The sequence below is a fragment of the Entelurus aequoreus genome, linkage group LG03, assembly GCF_033978785.1.
Source record: "Entelurus aequoreus isolate RoL-2023_Sb linkage group LG03, RoL_Eaeq_v1.1, whole genome shotgun sequence".
Classification (NCBI taxonomy): Eukaryota; Metazoa; Chordata; class Actinopteri; order Syngnathiformes; family Syngnathidae; genus Entelurus; species Entelurus aequoreus.
In genome coordinates, this window is record NC_084733.1 from 94116382 (window position 1) to 94130867 (window position 14486).

Consider the following 14486-nt stretch of genomic DNA (forward strand, 5'->3'; position numbering starts at 1 on the left):
TGTGGTGTCATCAAAACAAAGGTGGCAAATATTCACAGTGGTCAAGAAGGGTCTTACTACTAAATGCAAATGCCACAAGGACAATATCCGTAATTATAACACAAAACTTTCAGCTACAGCACAATTGCAAAAGCCACAAAAAACAAAAAATAAAACACAATAATATAAAGCCACAACTTAACTTTATGCCACAAAGTATACAAGGAATAAAATAGAAGCTTGAGATGGAAGATTAAAACAGTGCAATAAACACTCAGTATAATAATAATAATAATAATGAAAAAGTAAAAAGTTCTCCGACTGAAAGAGTGGACATACTTCTCTCACGTTTCTTACTCTGCTAATTACACTTTATGCCATTTGGCCCATCTGTCGCCCAAACTTGTCTGCTGTCACTTCCATTATGTCTTCTTTATTACAATAAAAATAGTAGGTCAAACATGTCATCTGAAGATTTGGTTTCTCTTAAACTGCACTTTTTGGGGAATTTTGCCTATCGTTCACAATCACTATGAGACAAGAACACACGTCTTATTTTGGGAACGTGGGCGGGTTAAAGATTAGAAGAAACACTTGAAGAATGTGGCTAATGTGAGTCACTGTTGTAGCCTTCAAAGTCTCTAAAACAACCTCAAAACCCTCCATCAACATTTGTATACACACTGCAAGTATATATATAATGTTGTAACAGACACCTTCATAATGTGTACAATATACACACTGCAAGTATATATATAATGTGGTAACAGACACCTTCATAACAATATATAATATGTACAATATACACACTGCAAGTATATATATAATGTAGTAACAGACACCTTCATAATATGTACAATATACACACTGCAAGTATATATATATATAATGTAGTAACAGACACCTTCATAACAATATGTAATGTTAAATATTTACCATATTTTGGTCATTTTAATCAACAGCGAGACTTCCTTCTCTGGCGCATTTATTTCCGATTCCTCAGCAGCGCACATCTGACTTCTGGCAGGCATCTGGTGTGTGTTCCTACTTCCGAACACTAACACATGCTAGTGTGTTGTAATCATGGCAGATTTGGTAACAGACAATGAAGACAACTCTTTTTAGTCAAATGAGGATTCCCAACCTTATCTTTTTGAAGCTGAATATATGAAAGAAGAATGAACTCCTGCCTATAGAAGTGAGCATGAAGAAAAGAGGGTAAACATTGGAGCAGACGGAAGCCCAGAAGAGAGTGAGGTTGGTGCGATTTGGTCAGGCTGAAAATCTGGAACTTTTGAGCCAATTTATGCCGAATTATTAGAGTGCTTACCCAAATCAACTGGAAAGATCTGGACCAAACGGACAACTGCCCATTGAGTGAGTCACTATACTATTGTTCATAATACATGCAGCACATCACTGTACACTACACTACATACACTGTCTGGCTAGCTGTGTACAAACTAAACATGAAATAATACTTTACACATACTGTAATATGTACAATATACACACTGCAAGTATATATATATATAATGTAGTAACAGACACCTTCATAACAATATGTAATATGTACAATATACACACTGCAAGTATATTTATAATGTAGTAACAGACACCTTCATAACAATATGTAATATGTACAATATACACACTGCAAGTATATATATAATGTAGTAACAGACACCTTCATAACAATATGTAATATGTACAATATACACACTGCAAGTATATATATAATGTAGTAACAGACAGCTTCATAACAATATGTAATACGTACAATATACACACTGCAAGTATATATATATATATAATGTAGTAACAGACAGCTTCATAACAATATGTAATATGTACAATATACACACTGCAAGTATATATATAATGTAGTAACAGACACCTTCATAACAATATGTAATATGTACAATATACACACTGCAAGTATATATATAATGTAGTAACAGACAGCTTCATAACAATATGTAATACGTACAATATACACACTGCAAGTATATATATATATATAATGTAGTAACAGACAGCTTCATAACAATATGTAATATGTACAATATACACATTGTAAGTATATATATAATGTAGTAACAGACACCTTCATAACAATATGTAATATGTACAATATACACACTGCAAGTATATATATAATGTAGTAACAGACAGCTTCATAACAATATGTAATACGTACAATATACACACTGCAAGTATATATATATATATAATGTAGTAACAGACAGCTTCATAACAATATGTAATATGTACAATATACACACTGCAAGTATATATATAATGTAGTAACAGACACCTTCATAACAATATGTAATATGTACAATATACACATTGTAAGTATATATATAATGTAGTAACAGACACCTTCAAAACAATATGTAATATGTACAATATACACACTGCAAGTATATATATATAATGTAGTAACAGACACCTTCATAACAATATGTAATATGTACAATATACACATTGTAAGTAAATATATAATGTAGTAACAGACACCTTCATAACAATATGTAATATGTACAATATACACACTGCAAGTATATATATAATGTAGTAACGGACAACTTCATAACAATATGTAATATGTACAATATACACACTGCAAGTATATATATATATATATAATGTAGTAACAGACAGCTTCATAACAATATGTACAATATACACACTGCAAGTATATATATAATGTAGTAACAGACACCTTCATAACAATATGTAATATGTACAATATACACACTGCAAGTATATATAATGTAGTAACAGACAACCTTATAACAATATGTAATATGTTGAATATTTACTGTATTTTGGTCGTTTTAAGCATTACCGGTGTAAATGTGGAACTTGGAGCAAAGGTATTTGAACATAAATGGATTGCTTACCCAAAATAAATTGGAAAAAACATCCCCGGCCAGCTGGACCAAACTAACAACTGTCCATCGAGTGAGTCACTTTAATATTGATCATGATACACACAGCACATCATGTGTGTTATTATAACTTGATACACTGTATGATAGTGTAAGCAAGCTGTGTACAAACAAAACATGAAATAATACTTTACAGACACTGTAATATGATTGTTCATGTTTTTCACTCAGTACAGATTAGTTAGTGTTCTATCACAGTGTTGTGTATTACAAACAAACTCCTTTTGTGCTGATGTAGAAGCTAGCTTATCTCTTGCCGTAGCTAGCTTCTACAGCTAATACTGTAGCACAGCCAAGTGTTAGTACGCTAGAAAAATAGTTCCTCAGTGTTCACTCTTACAATAACAATGTAGCTACAGTTTGTTATTATACAGCTTACACGATGTAAATGAAGTACTGGCGGTTTTTGGATGCATTTTTAAAAGTGATTTAGAGGTAGAATTGATTGACAAGTCGATTTCTATATTTTAGAAAGCGAAAATAAAAATAAAAATCTTGTCTTCTTGTGTATTATAATGATCATGAACGATAGGCAAACTTTTTAAAAAAATGCGGTTACCCTGTAATTTCTCAGGTAAATATACTGTTTGTTTATTCAGCCCGAAAAGATGGTGGTTGCACTTTATTTTTTATATTAATATTGTATTATTTTTATGTTGAAAAACAGCAAAAGTAGCAGGTAAATACTGTCAAAATGTTGGTTTTGTACTTTTATTGAAAATGGGAGCAGAAAAAGTTTCCTCTTGTTAATTCAACTTAAAGTTTTGGTTGCACTTTAAATAAGATGTAAATAAGTTAAGTTAAAGTACCAATGATTGTCACTAGGTGTGGTGAATTTTCTCCTCTGCATTTGACCCATCCCCATGTTCAGAAATAATAAATAAGAGTGTAGAAAACTTCACCCGCCAAGTCCTGTATTTATTTCACAGTCACACTGGTTGATTTTTTTTTTGCTAAAGTTACTGAATCGATTTCAATTTATTTAAATGTTTGGATTGTACCATTCTAAAAAAATATTGTCCCTGAATCGTACCACAAATTTTGAATCGGATCGTTAATATATCGTTACACCTTTATTGGCTTTATTTATAGTTACTAAAATTGTTCAAACAAGTATGTTCACACATATTTTTGAGAAACTGAATGTAACCTTAACAGCCAATCACTTAACAGTATAGACTATCAAGTGTGGTAGCGCCATCTTGCTGTTGATTCTCTGCACTGAGTGGCAGTTTATTGGACTTTACACTGGACTCCGGTCCTTTGAAATAAATGTTAACATTTTATATATTTTTCTCCTGGTCCATATTTTACACAGGTCATAAAAAATATCAATACATTTTTAATATGGACCAATATAAAAACTTAAATCATCATAGTTTAACGATACTGCCCAGCCCTAGACCATGTCTACACTAAGTCGTTTAACCCCTTAAAAAAATAATTATTTAGCTTAAGCCCCGTTTCAGCCACACTAAACCAGCGTTTAAGGTTCCCCTCCTCGGACAAATGTTTACCCGTTTAAGTCAGCCGTGTAATTCTTGAATCTCCGGTTCTTAGCTTTGTATGGACTCATTGATCGTTTACAAAGTGAGATCGGAGAGGAAGTGACGCCAGAAAGACCACGCCCCACACAGGAAGTGATGTCAGAAAGAACGCGCCACAGCCAGCTTCATAATAAAGCAGTTTCGTAACTCGGAGCTAACCACTGGAAACATGGAGGCGAGTCATCCAGACATGCCCGTGTTTCTACTTCTACATCAGTGGTTCTTAACCTGGGTTCGATCGAACCCTAGGGGTTCGGCGGAGGTCAAGACACACCCAACTCTTTGTGTAAATAAAAACTTCTCCCTATTGGCGTATTATGGATACCCTCAAAAAACGTTCCCTCTAATTTTCCATATACGTGAGCAAACGCAAAAACTCCTTGAGTATTCAGTGGAGCACATGTGAGCACACCTGTCCCAAACCTGACTAAATAACAAATTCAATGTTTTATTATTATAATCAAATGACAGCTGTCATTTCCGTGAGATGATTTTCTAATATAAGTGTTTTGGCCCACTTACAACGACAATAACAAAAAACATTGTTTTTCATGAGCTGTGTACTAGTATTGTATGTCTGGGTGGAAAACGAAGAAAAGGAACAGACTTTGCTGTGAAAATAAATAAATAGTTTAATTTGATCATTTATCATTTGAAATGACATGAGAGTGGCACTTGCCAAGGTGAAGCCACGCATATCTAACTGGTGGGGTTCGGTACCTCCAACAAGGTTAAGAACCACTGTTCTACATGTACAGACGCTTGTGGAAATCACACATGAATACCTTAAGAGAAAGCCATTGCAGCTATTTGGGATACAACACTTCTCAGTGTTAGAATAGTTATGTATAAGTTATCACACAACTCTTACGCTTAAAGGCCGTTGCTATAGTTATTATCAATTGTGCTGAAGTTGTACTTTTCTATCTGTGCAAAGGCACACAACTTGTAATCGTCCTTTGCGAGTTGTCTCGCATCAGCAGTTTGTTTCCAGACCCTGCCTGCTGACAGCCAAGGACGGACATCAAGTACCTCAACGCAGACAAAGCAGACACAGGGCGAAATCACGAGTGTTAGCACATTTCCATTCTGAATAAGCTTGCATTACCCCTCCCTTCAGAAGCAGCCTCAGTGATGTTAACTAGGGAACTCCCGAATAAATAGAGGAGCACGTGGGACTGTACCTTAGAGCGTAGGGTGAAACTGTAACTGAGTGTGCAGCCCCAATACGTTTCTCCTCATGAGCAAAATTGAACTCTGTCTGCCTGATTCCTTCTTCTTGTCTTGTGTAATAGATAGTTTGGTGTTTGAAGCTGACAGTCAGACGGCAAGAGAACTTTCAAATGTCCGGCCAGGTCAGCTGTGATACTACTTAGCTTAAAACTAGATTGATTAATGTTTAATGTTCTTTTTCACATTGTTTAGGTGTCTAATAAAGATGTGATTAATGTATGATGTCTCAGGTGTGATTCACTACAATAGTCACACTGGATTACAGATCATTGAAATACCACAACACTGGATATTGTTCAGATAAGTTACATTTAAGGCTGAACCGACGCGTCGACGTAGTCGACGTCATCGGTTATGTAAATACGTCGACGCCGTTTTTGTGCGTCGACGCGTCGCATATTTACGTCACACTACCGTCATGGCGGAGCGCAAAGCAGACTGTGCGAGCGAGGGGAAAAACGCACGCCAAAAGTGGTCAAAAGTGTGGGAGTATTTCAATACACACTACTTTTATTTTTTCATCTTCATTTTAAATAAAATAAAATAAAAAATAATCGGTAAAAGGAAAAATAATCTATAGATGAATCGAAAAAATAATCTATAGATTAACCGATTAATCGAAAAAAATTATCTATAGATTAATCGATAGGAAAATCATCGTTAGCTGCAGCCTTAGTTACATTTAAGAACTTGCACACAAAGCAACACTGGAGGTGACTATGACGTGTGCATTTCCCGCACATGCGTATTAGGTTGTGTTGCACCGGCGGACGGACGGGCGTCTTTAACGGTGGCATTGTTGTGTGTGGACACGGATGAGGTTAGGTAGTAGTGTAAACAGGGCCCTAGTCTGAGCATTTGATTATGGTTTTTGAGCATCCTTAAAGGGGAATTGCACTTTTTTTGGAATTTTGCCCATCATTCACAATCATTATGAACGATGTAACGAGGAGATAAATATATATATATATATATATATATATATATATATATTTTTTTTTAAGCATTAGAACTCGTAAAAAAACGTGACTAAAAGTCCGCTTATAGCAGAGCCAACGAGAGGTCCTTTATTCCGCCCATAAAACCCAAGAAATAACCATCCAAAAACCGACAATACTCCATTTACATTTGGTGACTTGAGTATTAACCAAGTATTACTGATATTGTTATTATAAGCACTTACGCAGACAAACTATTTATAGCAGCACCGTGACCACAAGCTTGTGTGAATGTTGACATGATCAGCTCGTTCTCTTGCTCGTCAAACTTTATTGAAGATCATAAATCATGCCTCTCATCTGGATAGCAGAAGGGACCAGGAAGCTTCCCAGTCTTTTAAAGGCTTTATACATTGTTTTTAAGTGGCTTCCATCGGCTCCGTTGACTTTTGATCACGTTTATTTACTATTTATTCACATGTGAATAATGCTGTATAATAGACTGTATTTATATTATTCACATGTGAATAATGCTGTATAATAGACTGTATTTATATTAGTCACATGTGAATAACAAATACAGTCTATTATACAGCATTATTCACATGTGAATAACATAAATACAGTCGTCTATTATACAGCATTATTCACATGTGAATAATGCTGTATAATAGACGACTGTATTTATGTTATTCACATGTGAATAATGCTGTATAATAGACTGTATTTGTTATTCACATGTGACTAATGCTGTATAATAGACTATTTATATTCACATGGGAATAATGCTATATAATAGACTGTATTTATGTTATTCACATGTGAATAATGCTGTATAATAGACTGTATTTGTTATTCACATGTGAATAATGCTGTATAATAGACTGTATTTATGTTATTCACATGTGAATAATGCTGTATAATAGACTGTATTTGTTATTCACATGTGACTAATGCTGTATAATAGACTGTATTTATATTCACATGGGAATAATGCTATATAATAGACTGTATATATGTTATTCACATGTGAATAATGCTGTATAATAGACTGTATTTGTTATTCACATGTGACTAATGCTGTATAATAGACTATTTATATTCACATGGGAATAATGCTGTATAATAGACTGTATTTGTTATTCACATGTGAATAATGCTGTATAAGACTGTATTTATATTATCCACATGGGAATAAAAAAAACAGTCTATTATACAGCATTATTCACATGTGAATAATGCTGTATAATAAACTGTATTTATGTTATTCCCATGTGAATAATGCTGTATAATAGACTGTATTTATATTATTCACATGTGAATAATGCTGTATAATAGACTGTATGTATATTATTCACATGTGAATAATGCTGTATAATAGACTGTATTTATATTATTTACATGTAAAAAAATAAAATACCTAAGTGTTTATTGTCTATAGTGAGCGAACCATGGTGCTGAATTTCCCTCAGGGATCAATAAAGTACTTTCTATTCTATTGCATCTGACCACCGAGCTGCTCTAGAAAAGCATGCAAAGGCTGTCTGACTCATGCAAAGCAGCAGGCCATGATGTCATTCACAACCTTTTAAGCCAATCAGAAGCTTGAAGGAAAGTTGCTTCCAGAAAAAAAAACAATATTTAGGGTCGTGACAAAAAAATTAAAATGCAAAATATCTCAAAAAAAGCAATGGCATTGCAAAGATTTATGAAAAAGCTATCCAATGGTACTTTTCTTTTTTTTAATTTCATCACCAGTTAGCACTGTAAGCGGTTTTCTGCAGTGAAGACTTTTGCTAGCGTTTAACCACCATTATTCAAGAACTGTTGATAAGGTATTGTAACAAAACATGGCTCGAGCAGAAAAAAAAAAAGAAAAACTTGGTGTAACGTAGTTTTACTTCGCATGGTTAGGATTTACCCTCTCCACTACTGGAAATTGCACTTAAATGGCACTCTAGGTGAATTGTTTATAAGACAAAGCAAAGCATTAAAAAAAAAAAAGTTGTATTAAAACAAATTATTCTGGGAATGAATACTATTAACATCAGACCATAACTTAGATATCATTAAATAAAGTTTGCATTATTACTTACTAATGACAAGCATACTTTGACTTTAGAGTAGAACCCACTTTGTAACAAATTGAATTAGGACCATAAATTCAAAGTCCTGTGTCTGTAATTGAAGATTATGCTGAAAAACATTATTTTTGTTTCGGATAAACCTTATTAATACAGGCGTGGGCAAATTGAACCAATGTGGTAGACCAAATATTACAGATTTTTGAAGTTAAAATAAGATCTATCGCTTATTTTGTCCCGGATTATGCAGTAAGACAAATGTGTTACCTACATATTGAAAGCTCCATTATTTGTCTTAAATGCTTGACATAAGAAGTACATGGAAGTTAAGCAACCCAAAGAAAATTACTTAATGAAAACAAACAAAACTTGATTATAAACAGAAAAATAGCTCAAACTTCCATATTTCCTGGAATTTTCTAATTAGGGTGAATAACTGCATTAGCATGATATTTATCTGTCCATAGTAGTGGAGTTTTTTTCTGGATTAAATGTTGCACAAATGTTTTTTTTGTGTGTGGCGAGGCAAAAACATTTTAAACCTTTTTAGGAATTTTGCCTATCATTCACAATCATTATAAAAGACATGACGGATGTATTTTTTGTATTGAATGCATTATAAATAGTAAATAAACGTGATCAAAAGTCAACGGAGCCGATGGAAGCCACTTAAAAACAATGTATAAAGCCCTTAAAAGACTGGGAAGCTTCCTGGTCCCTTCTGCTATCCAGATGAGAGGCATGATTTATGATCTTCAATAAAGTTTGACGAGCAAGAGAACGAGCTGATCATGTCAACATTGACTAATGCTGTATAATAGACTGTATTTATATTATTCACATGTGAATAATGCTGTATAATAGACGACTGTATTTATGTTATTCACATGTGAATAATGCTGTATAATAGACTATTTGTATTATTCACATGTGAATAATATAAATACAGTCTATTATACAGCATTAGTGAATAATGCTGTATAATAGACGACTGTATTTATGTTATTCACATGTGAATAATGCTGTATAATAGACTATTTGTATTATTCACATGTGAATAATATAAATACAGTCTATTATACAGCATTAGTCACATGTGAATAACATAAATACAGTCTATTATACAGCATTATTCACACGTGAATAATATAAATAGTCTATTGTACAGCATTATTCACAAGTGAATAATATAAATACAGTCTGTTATACAGCATTCACATGTTAACAATATAAATACAGTCTATTATACAGCATTATTCACATGTGAATAATATAAATACATTATGCATGTACAGTACATGTACAGTCAAAAGGAACATATGCATTATACAGTCTGATGGCTGTCGGTAGAATAGAAGGGGTTAATGGTAAAAAGAAGAGATGAATGCGTGAATCCCCTGCAGCCAATCAAGAGCACCATGGCGGGTGGGCGGGCTGCAAGGGACTGCATGGCTCGGCAACGTGACCGGAAGACACTCCAGCCAGTGGTCCGCTGGGAAAGTTGGTCCCCTTCCGTTTAACTTTTGACGACCTTCCTTCTGGCTGAAACTTTTTTTTTTTTTTTTTTTTTTTTTTAAGTCATCTTTGGATGCAGTTTAACCTTTCGCCCAGTTCTCAAATCAGGTCAAAGTGGGGGGGAAAAAAACACTATTTGAGTGATTAACTTTTAAGAACACGTGACGTGACGGTCGACCACATGCTTGACATTTTCAACGTGGCCCAGTTTTAGTTGGATAATGACACAAGAAAAACCACCTGACTGAATAAATGATATAACCTCTTTCCTACCTATCTTTAAAAAAAAAAAAATTTAAACTCGTTCATTATTAATCCTGGTGACGTAATTATATCGAGCTGTGTTTTTAAATCAATGTTGATGATGGCGGCGAAATGAGCCTTCAAGCCAAATGATTGACACACGTGTTTCAAATGAACCATTTGACAGCCATATTGTTCAGCTACAATGTTTACAGCCGTGGCGAAAACTAGCGGTTAAAAGCGGAATAAGTAGTGTTTTTAATTACAACTCTGGGGTAAATAATTGACTACATACATAAATAAAAAAGCAGTGTCAGTATTAAATCATTTCAACGTGCACTCAACAAATGAATGGTGGCCATTTTTGAGTGGCGATGGACGCCACTTGACTGCGCGGGCTCAGGCTCTCCCCTTTCGGGCTTCAGAAGGAAGCAAAGCGCCTCGAACATGATCCAATTCTGCTATTAAACACGCCGACGCAGCAGGAATGAAGAATGAATGAATGAATGAATGATCCATCATGAGCTCTAAAAAGGACGACGACGACAGCAAGTTCCAACAATGCCACCCACCTCGGGATGGTCCGCAGGTCCCCGGTCCCCTTGGCCTCGTCCTGCCGGGAGAACCACACTTCCAGCAGCTTCTCGGTCCCCTCGAAGAAGTGTGCACTGTTATCCTCCATCATGAGACAGCAAGACACCCAACCAAAATTAAAAAAACTGAGAACTAAACGTCGGTTATAACGCTTCGTCTTGATTATTCCGTATTTCCAATTAGTTAATGGTGTACGAGTCCGTTAAGCAAAGGCAGATGTTGAGTTTTTTCACTTATGTTGCCGTCTTCCCTTTTTGCAGAGAATACCGTTAGCAAGTGCTAGCTAATGTCGCCAGCCATACTGTGTACAGCGATGAGCGGCGCCGTGTGCGGGGGGTTTATATAGGCACGGTGACGTCAGCGTCCGTCGGGCCAATCGGATTGCAGGACTGATGTTGCTGAGCTGTGACTGGTCGAAAGAGCTGTCAGTTAGGTTGGTGTTTTACAAAGGCATGTTCTCCTTGACGACTGCACGTCACGTGATGCCATACAGTTATTCGGAAGTCCCGTCGTAAAACTTGCAGTTAATATATCCTTTAGCGTTTAGCGTATTTGTCTTTAGAAACGACATCCATTTCATATACATTCAAATGTATATTTCAATACATATGTTTATATATATATAATATCATTATGATATACGTATATTATAGAACAATATATACACACACATATAGTTAATATATATATATTATTATCTCTATAATATGTGACAGCAATCAAGTTGTTTTAGTAATATTACATTCAATGTACTTATAATTAAAAACTAAACCATACACACATACTGTATATATAGCATATGTACATATAAATATGTGTATATTTATATATACATATATTCTATATACATATATATTTGTAGATATGTGTACATGTGTGTATATACATACGTATGTATATATGAGGATATATATATCCGAAATGCACATATATATGTGTGTACTTGTATATATACATATATGTGTGTGTATATATATATATATATATATATATATATATATATATATATATATATATATATATATATATATATATATATATATATATATATATATATATATATATATATATATATATATATATATATATATATATATATATATATATATATATATATATATATATATATATATATATCTGATATACATATATGTGTGTGTGTATGTACATGTATATATACATACATACGTACGTATATATCAGGATGTGTGTGTGTGTGTGTGTGTGTGTGTGCGTGTGTGTGTGTGTGTGTGTGTGTGAATGGGTGAATGTGGAAATAGTGTCAAAGTGCTTGAGTACCTTGAAGGTAGAAAAGCGCTACACAAGTATAACGCATTTACCATTTACATATATATGTAAATATTCGCGACCCCAAAAGGGACAAGAGGTAGAAAATGGATGGATATATATATATATATATATATATATATATATATATATATATATATATATATATATATATATATATATATATATATATACTATATTTACACACAAACACTGATTCATGACAGGCACAAGCATTTTCATTATCATTATATCATTATTTCAAATAATATCTGTATTATTAGAATCTACGCTGTACAAACATACATATACATATACATATACACATACATGTACATATACATTCACTGTATAAACATACATATACACATACATGTACATGTACATTCACTGTACAAACATACATATAGACATACTGTACATATACATTCACTGTACAAACATACATATACACATACTGTACATATACATTCACTGTACAAACATACATATACACATACTGTACATATACATTCACTGTATAAACATACATATACACATACTGTACATATACATTCACTGTATAAACATACATATACACATACTGTACATATACATTCACTGTATAAACATACATATACACATAATGTACATATACATTCACTGTACAAACATACATATACACATACTGTACGTATACATTCACTGTACAAACATACATATACACATACATGTACATGTACATTCACTGTACAAACATACATATACACATACTGTACATATACATTCACTGTACAAACATACATATACACATACTGTACATATACAAGTACATATACATACATACACTCATGCATATAATCACGTTTCATCAAACATATATTAATGTTTTTGCCCTAGGGTAAACTGGGTATAACACATGGCACACTGACAAAGCTTAACCTATTGTTACTATAACAATCTACAAGGTTAATATAGGTTGCTTCTCTTTCTTCCCCTCCATTTTTCTGCATTCTTTAGTACCTCAAGTTATCATGACGTATATGTATTGTTGCATTTGAACAACTGTATTGTTGATAATAGAGGTCAATTATTGGTATTGTTCATTATCAATAGTGATATTACTATTTGTATTGATCCATTTGATGTGTAATAATGCTCATTGTCATTTCTGTATTATTATTTATTTCGCTAACTGCTTCTTTGCTATCACTTTTACCATCATATTTGTACATATCCTATTTGCTGATGTTGCTCTATTGTTGTTGTTGTTGCTATGTTTGCTGTTGTTGTTGTTGTCTCTCTGTCTAATCCCCCTCTTGTCCCCACAATTTCACCCTCTGTCTTGCTTTTTTCCCTCTCTTTCTATCCCCTCCTGCTCCGGCCCGGCTGCACCAAATGATATGATAATATAAATACATTTAATCAAGTCAAATACAAATAAGGCAACAAGAGAAGTATCCTACACTTCTCTTTTTGTAAAGTAAATGTGAACAGCCGATACGGGCATCTACATCTACTTATATGATTTGCCTGAGAAGCTGGACAGGACAAAAAAAAAGAAAAAAAAAGAACCTTTTTTAGTATGACAATACTTTTAACATTATTAAATTACTATTATTATTCTATTTTTTAAAATAATTTTCAAGGAAAAATGCCATAAGGACTTGTTTTGTTATATGTTAAATGGTTGCTTTATTACTGTGTTTTCTTTTTCATTTTATTTTTATTGACATCCAGCATCAGACATTCCTATCCATTACATCATATTCACATACATCATACATCTGTTGTCTGCCCTAAATGTCAAAATAGTTTTTGTTTATATCCCACCCATATCACACCCCCCCCAAAAGAGAAAGAAACAGCAAAAAACAAAGTAATATCTACAAATACATCAATTAAATAAACAAAAATAATAATAAAAAAGAGAGAAAAAGAAAATAAATAATAATACATTAATAATAATAATAATCAGAAATAAAATCAAATATAAACAGATACATATATATATATATACACACACACATACATATATATATATATATATATATATATATATATATATATATATATATATATATATATATATATATATATATATATATATATATATATATATATATATAT

The 14486-nt window shown here is 33.1% G+C and overlaps 1 protein-coding gene across 1 annotated transcript in view; it reads right to left on the reverse strand.

Annotated features, from left to right (window-relative positions):
- The window catches only part of amd1 (adenosylmethionine decarboxylase 1), a 49288-nt gene extending 37895 nt beyond the window's left edge, over positions 1 to 11393 (reverse strand). The window contains exon 1 of the mRNA XM_062043286.1: positions 11069 to 11393. Coding sequence (XP_061899270.1) covers positions 11069 to 11181 — 113 coding nt within the window. The 5' untranslated portion in view covers positions 11182 to 11393. The remainder of the gene's footprint in view (positions 1 to 11068) is intronic.
- Positions 11394 to 14486: the final 3093 nt, after the last annotated feature.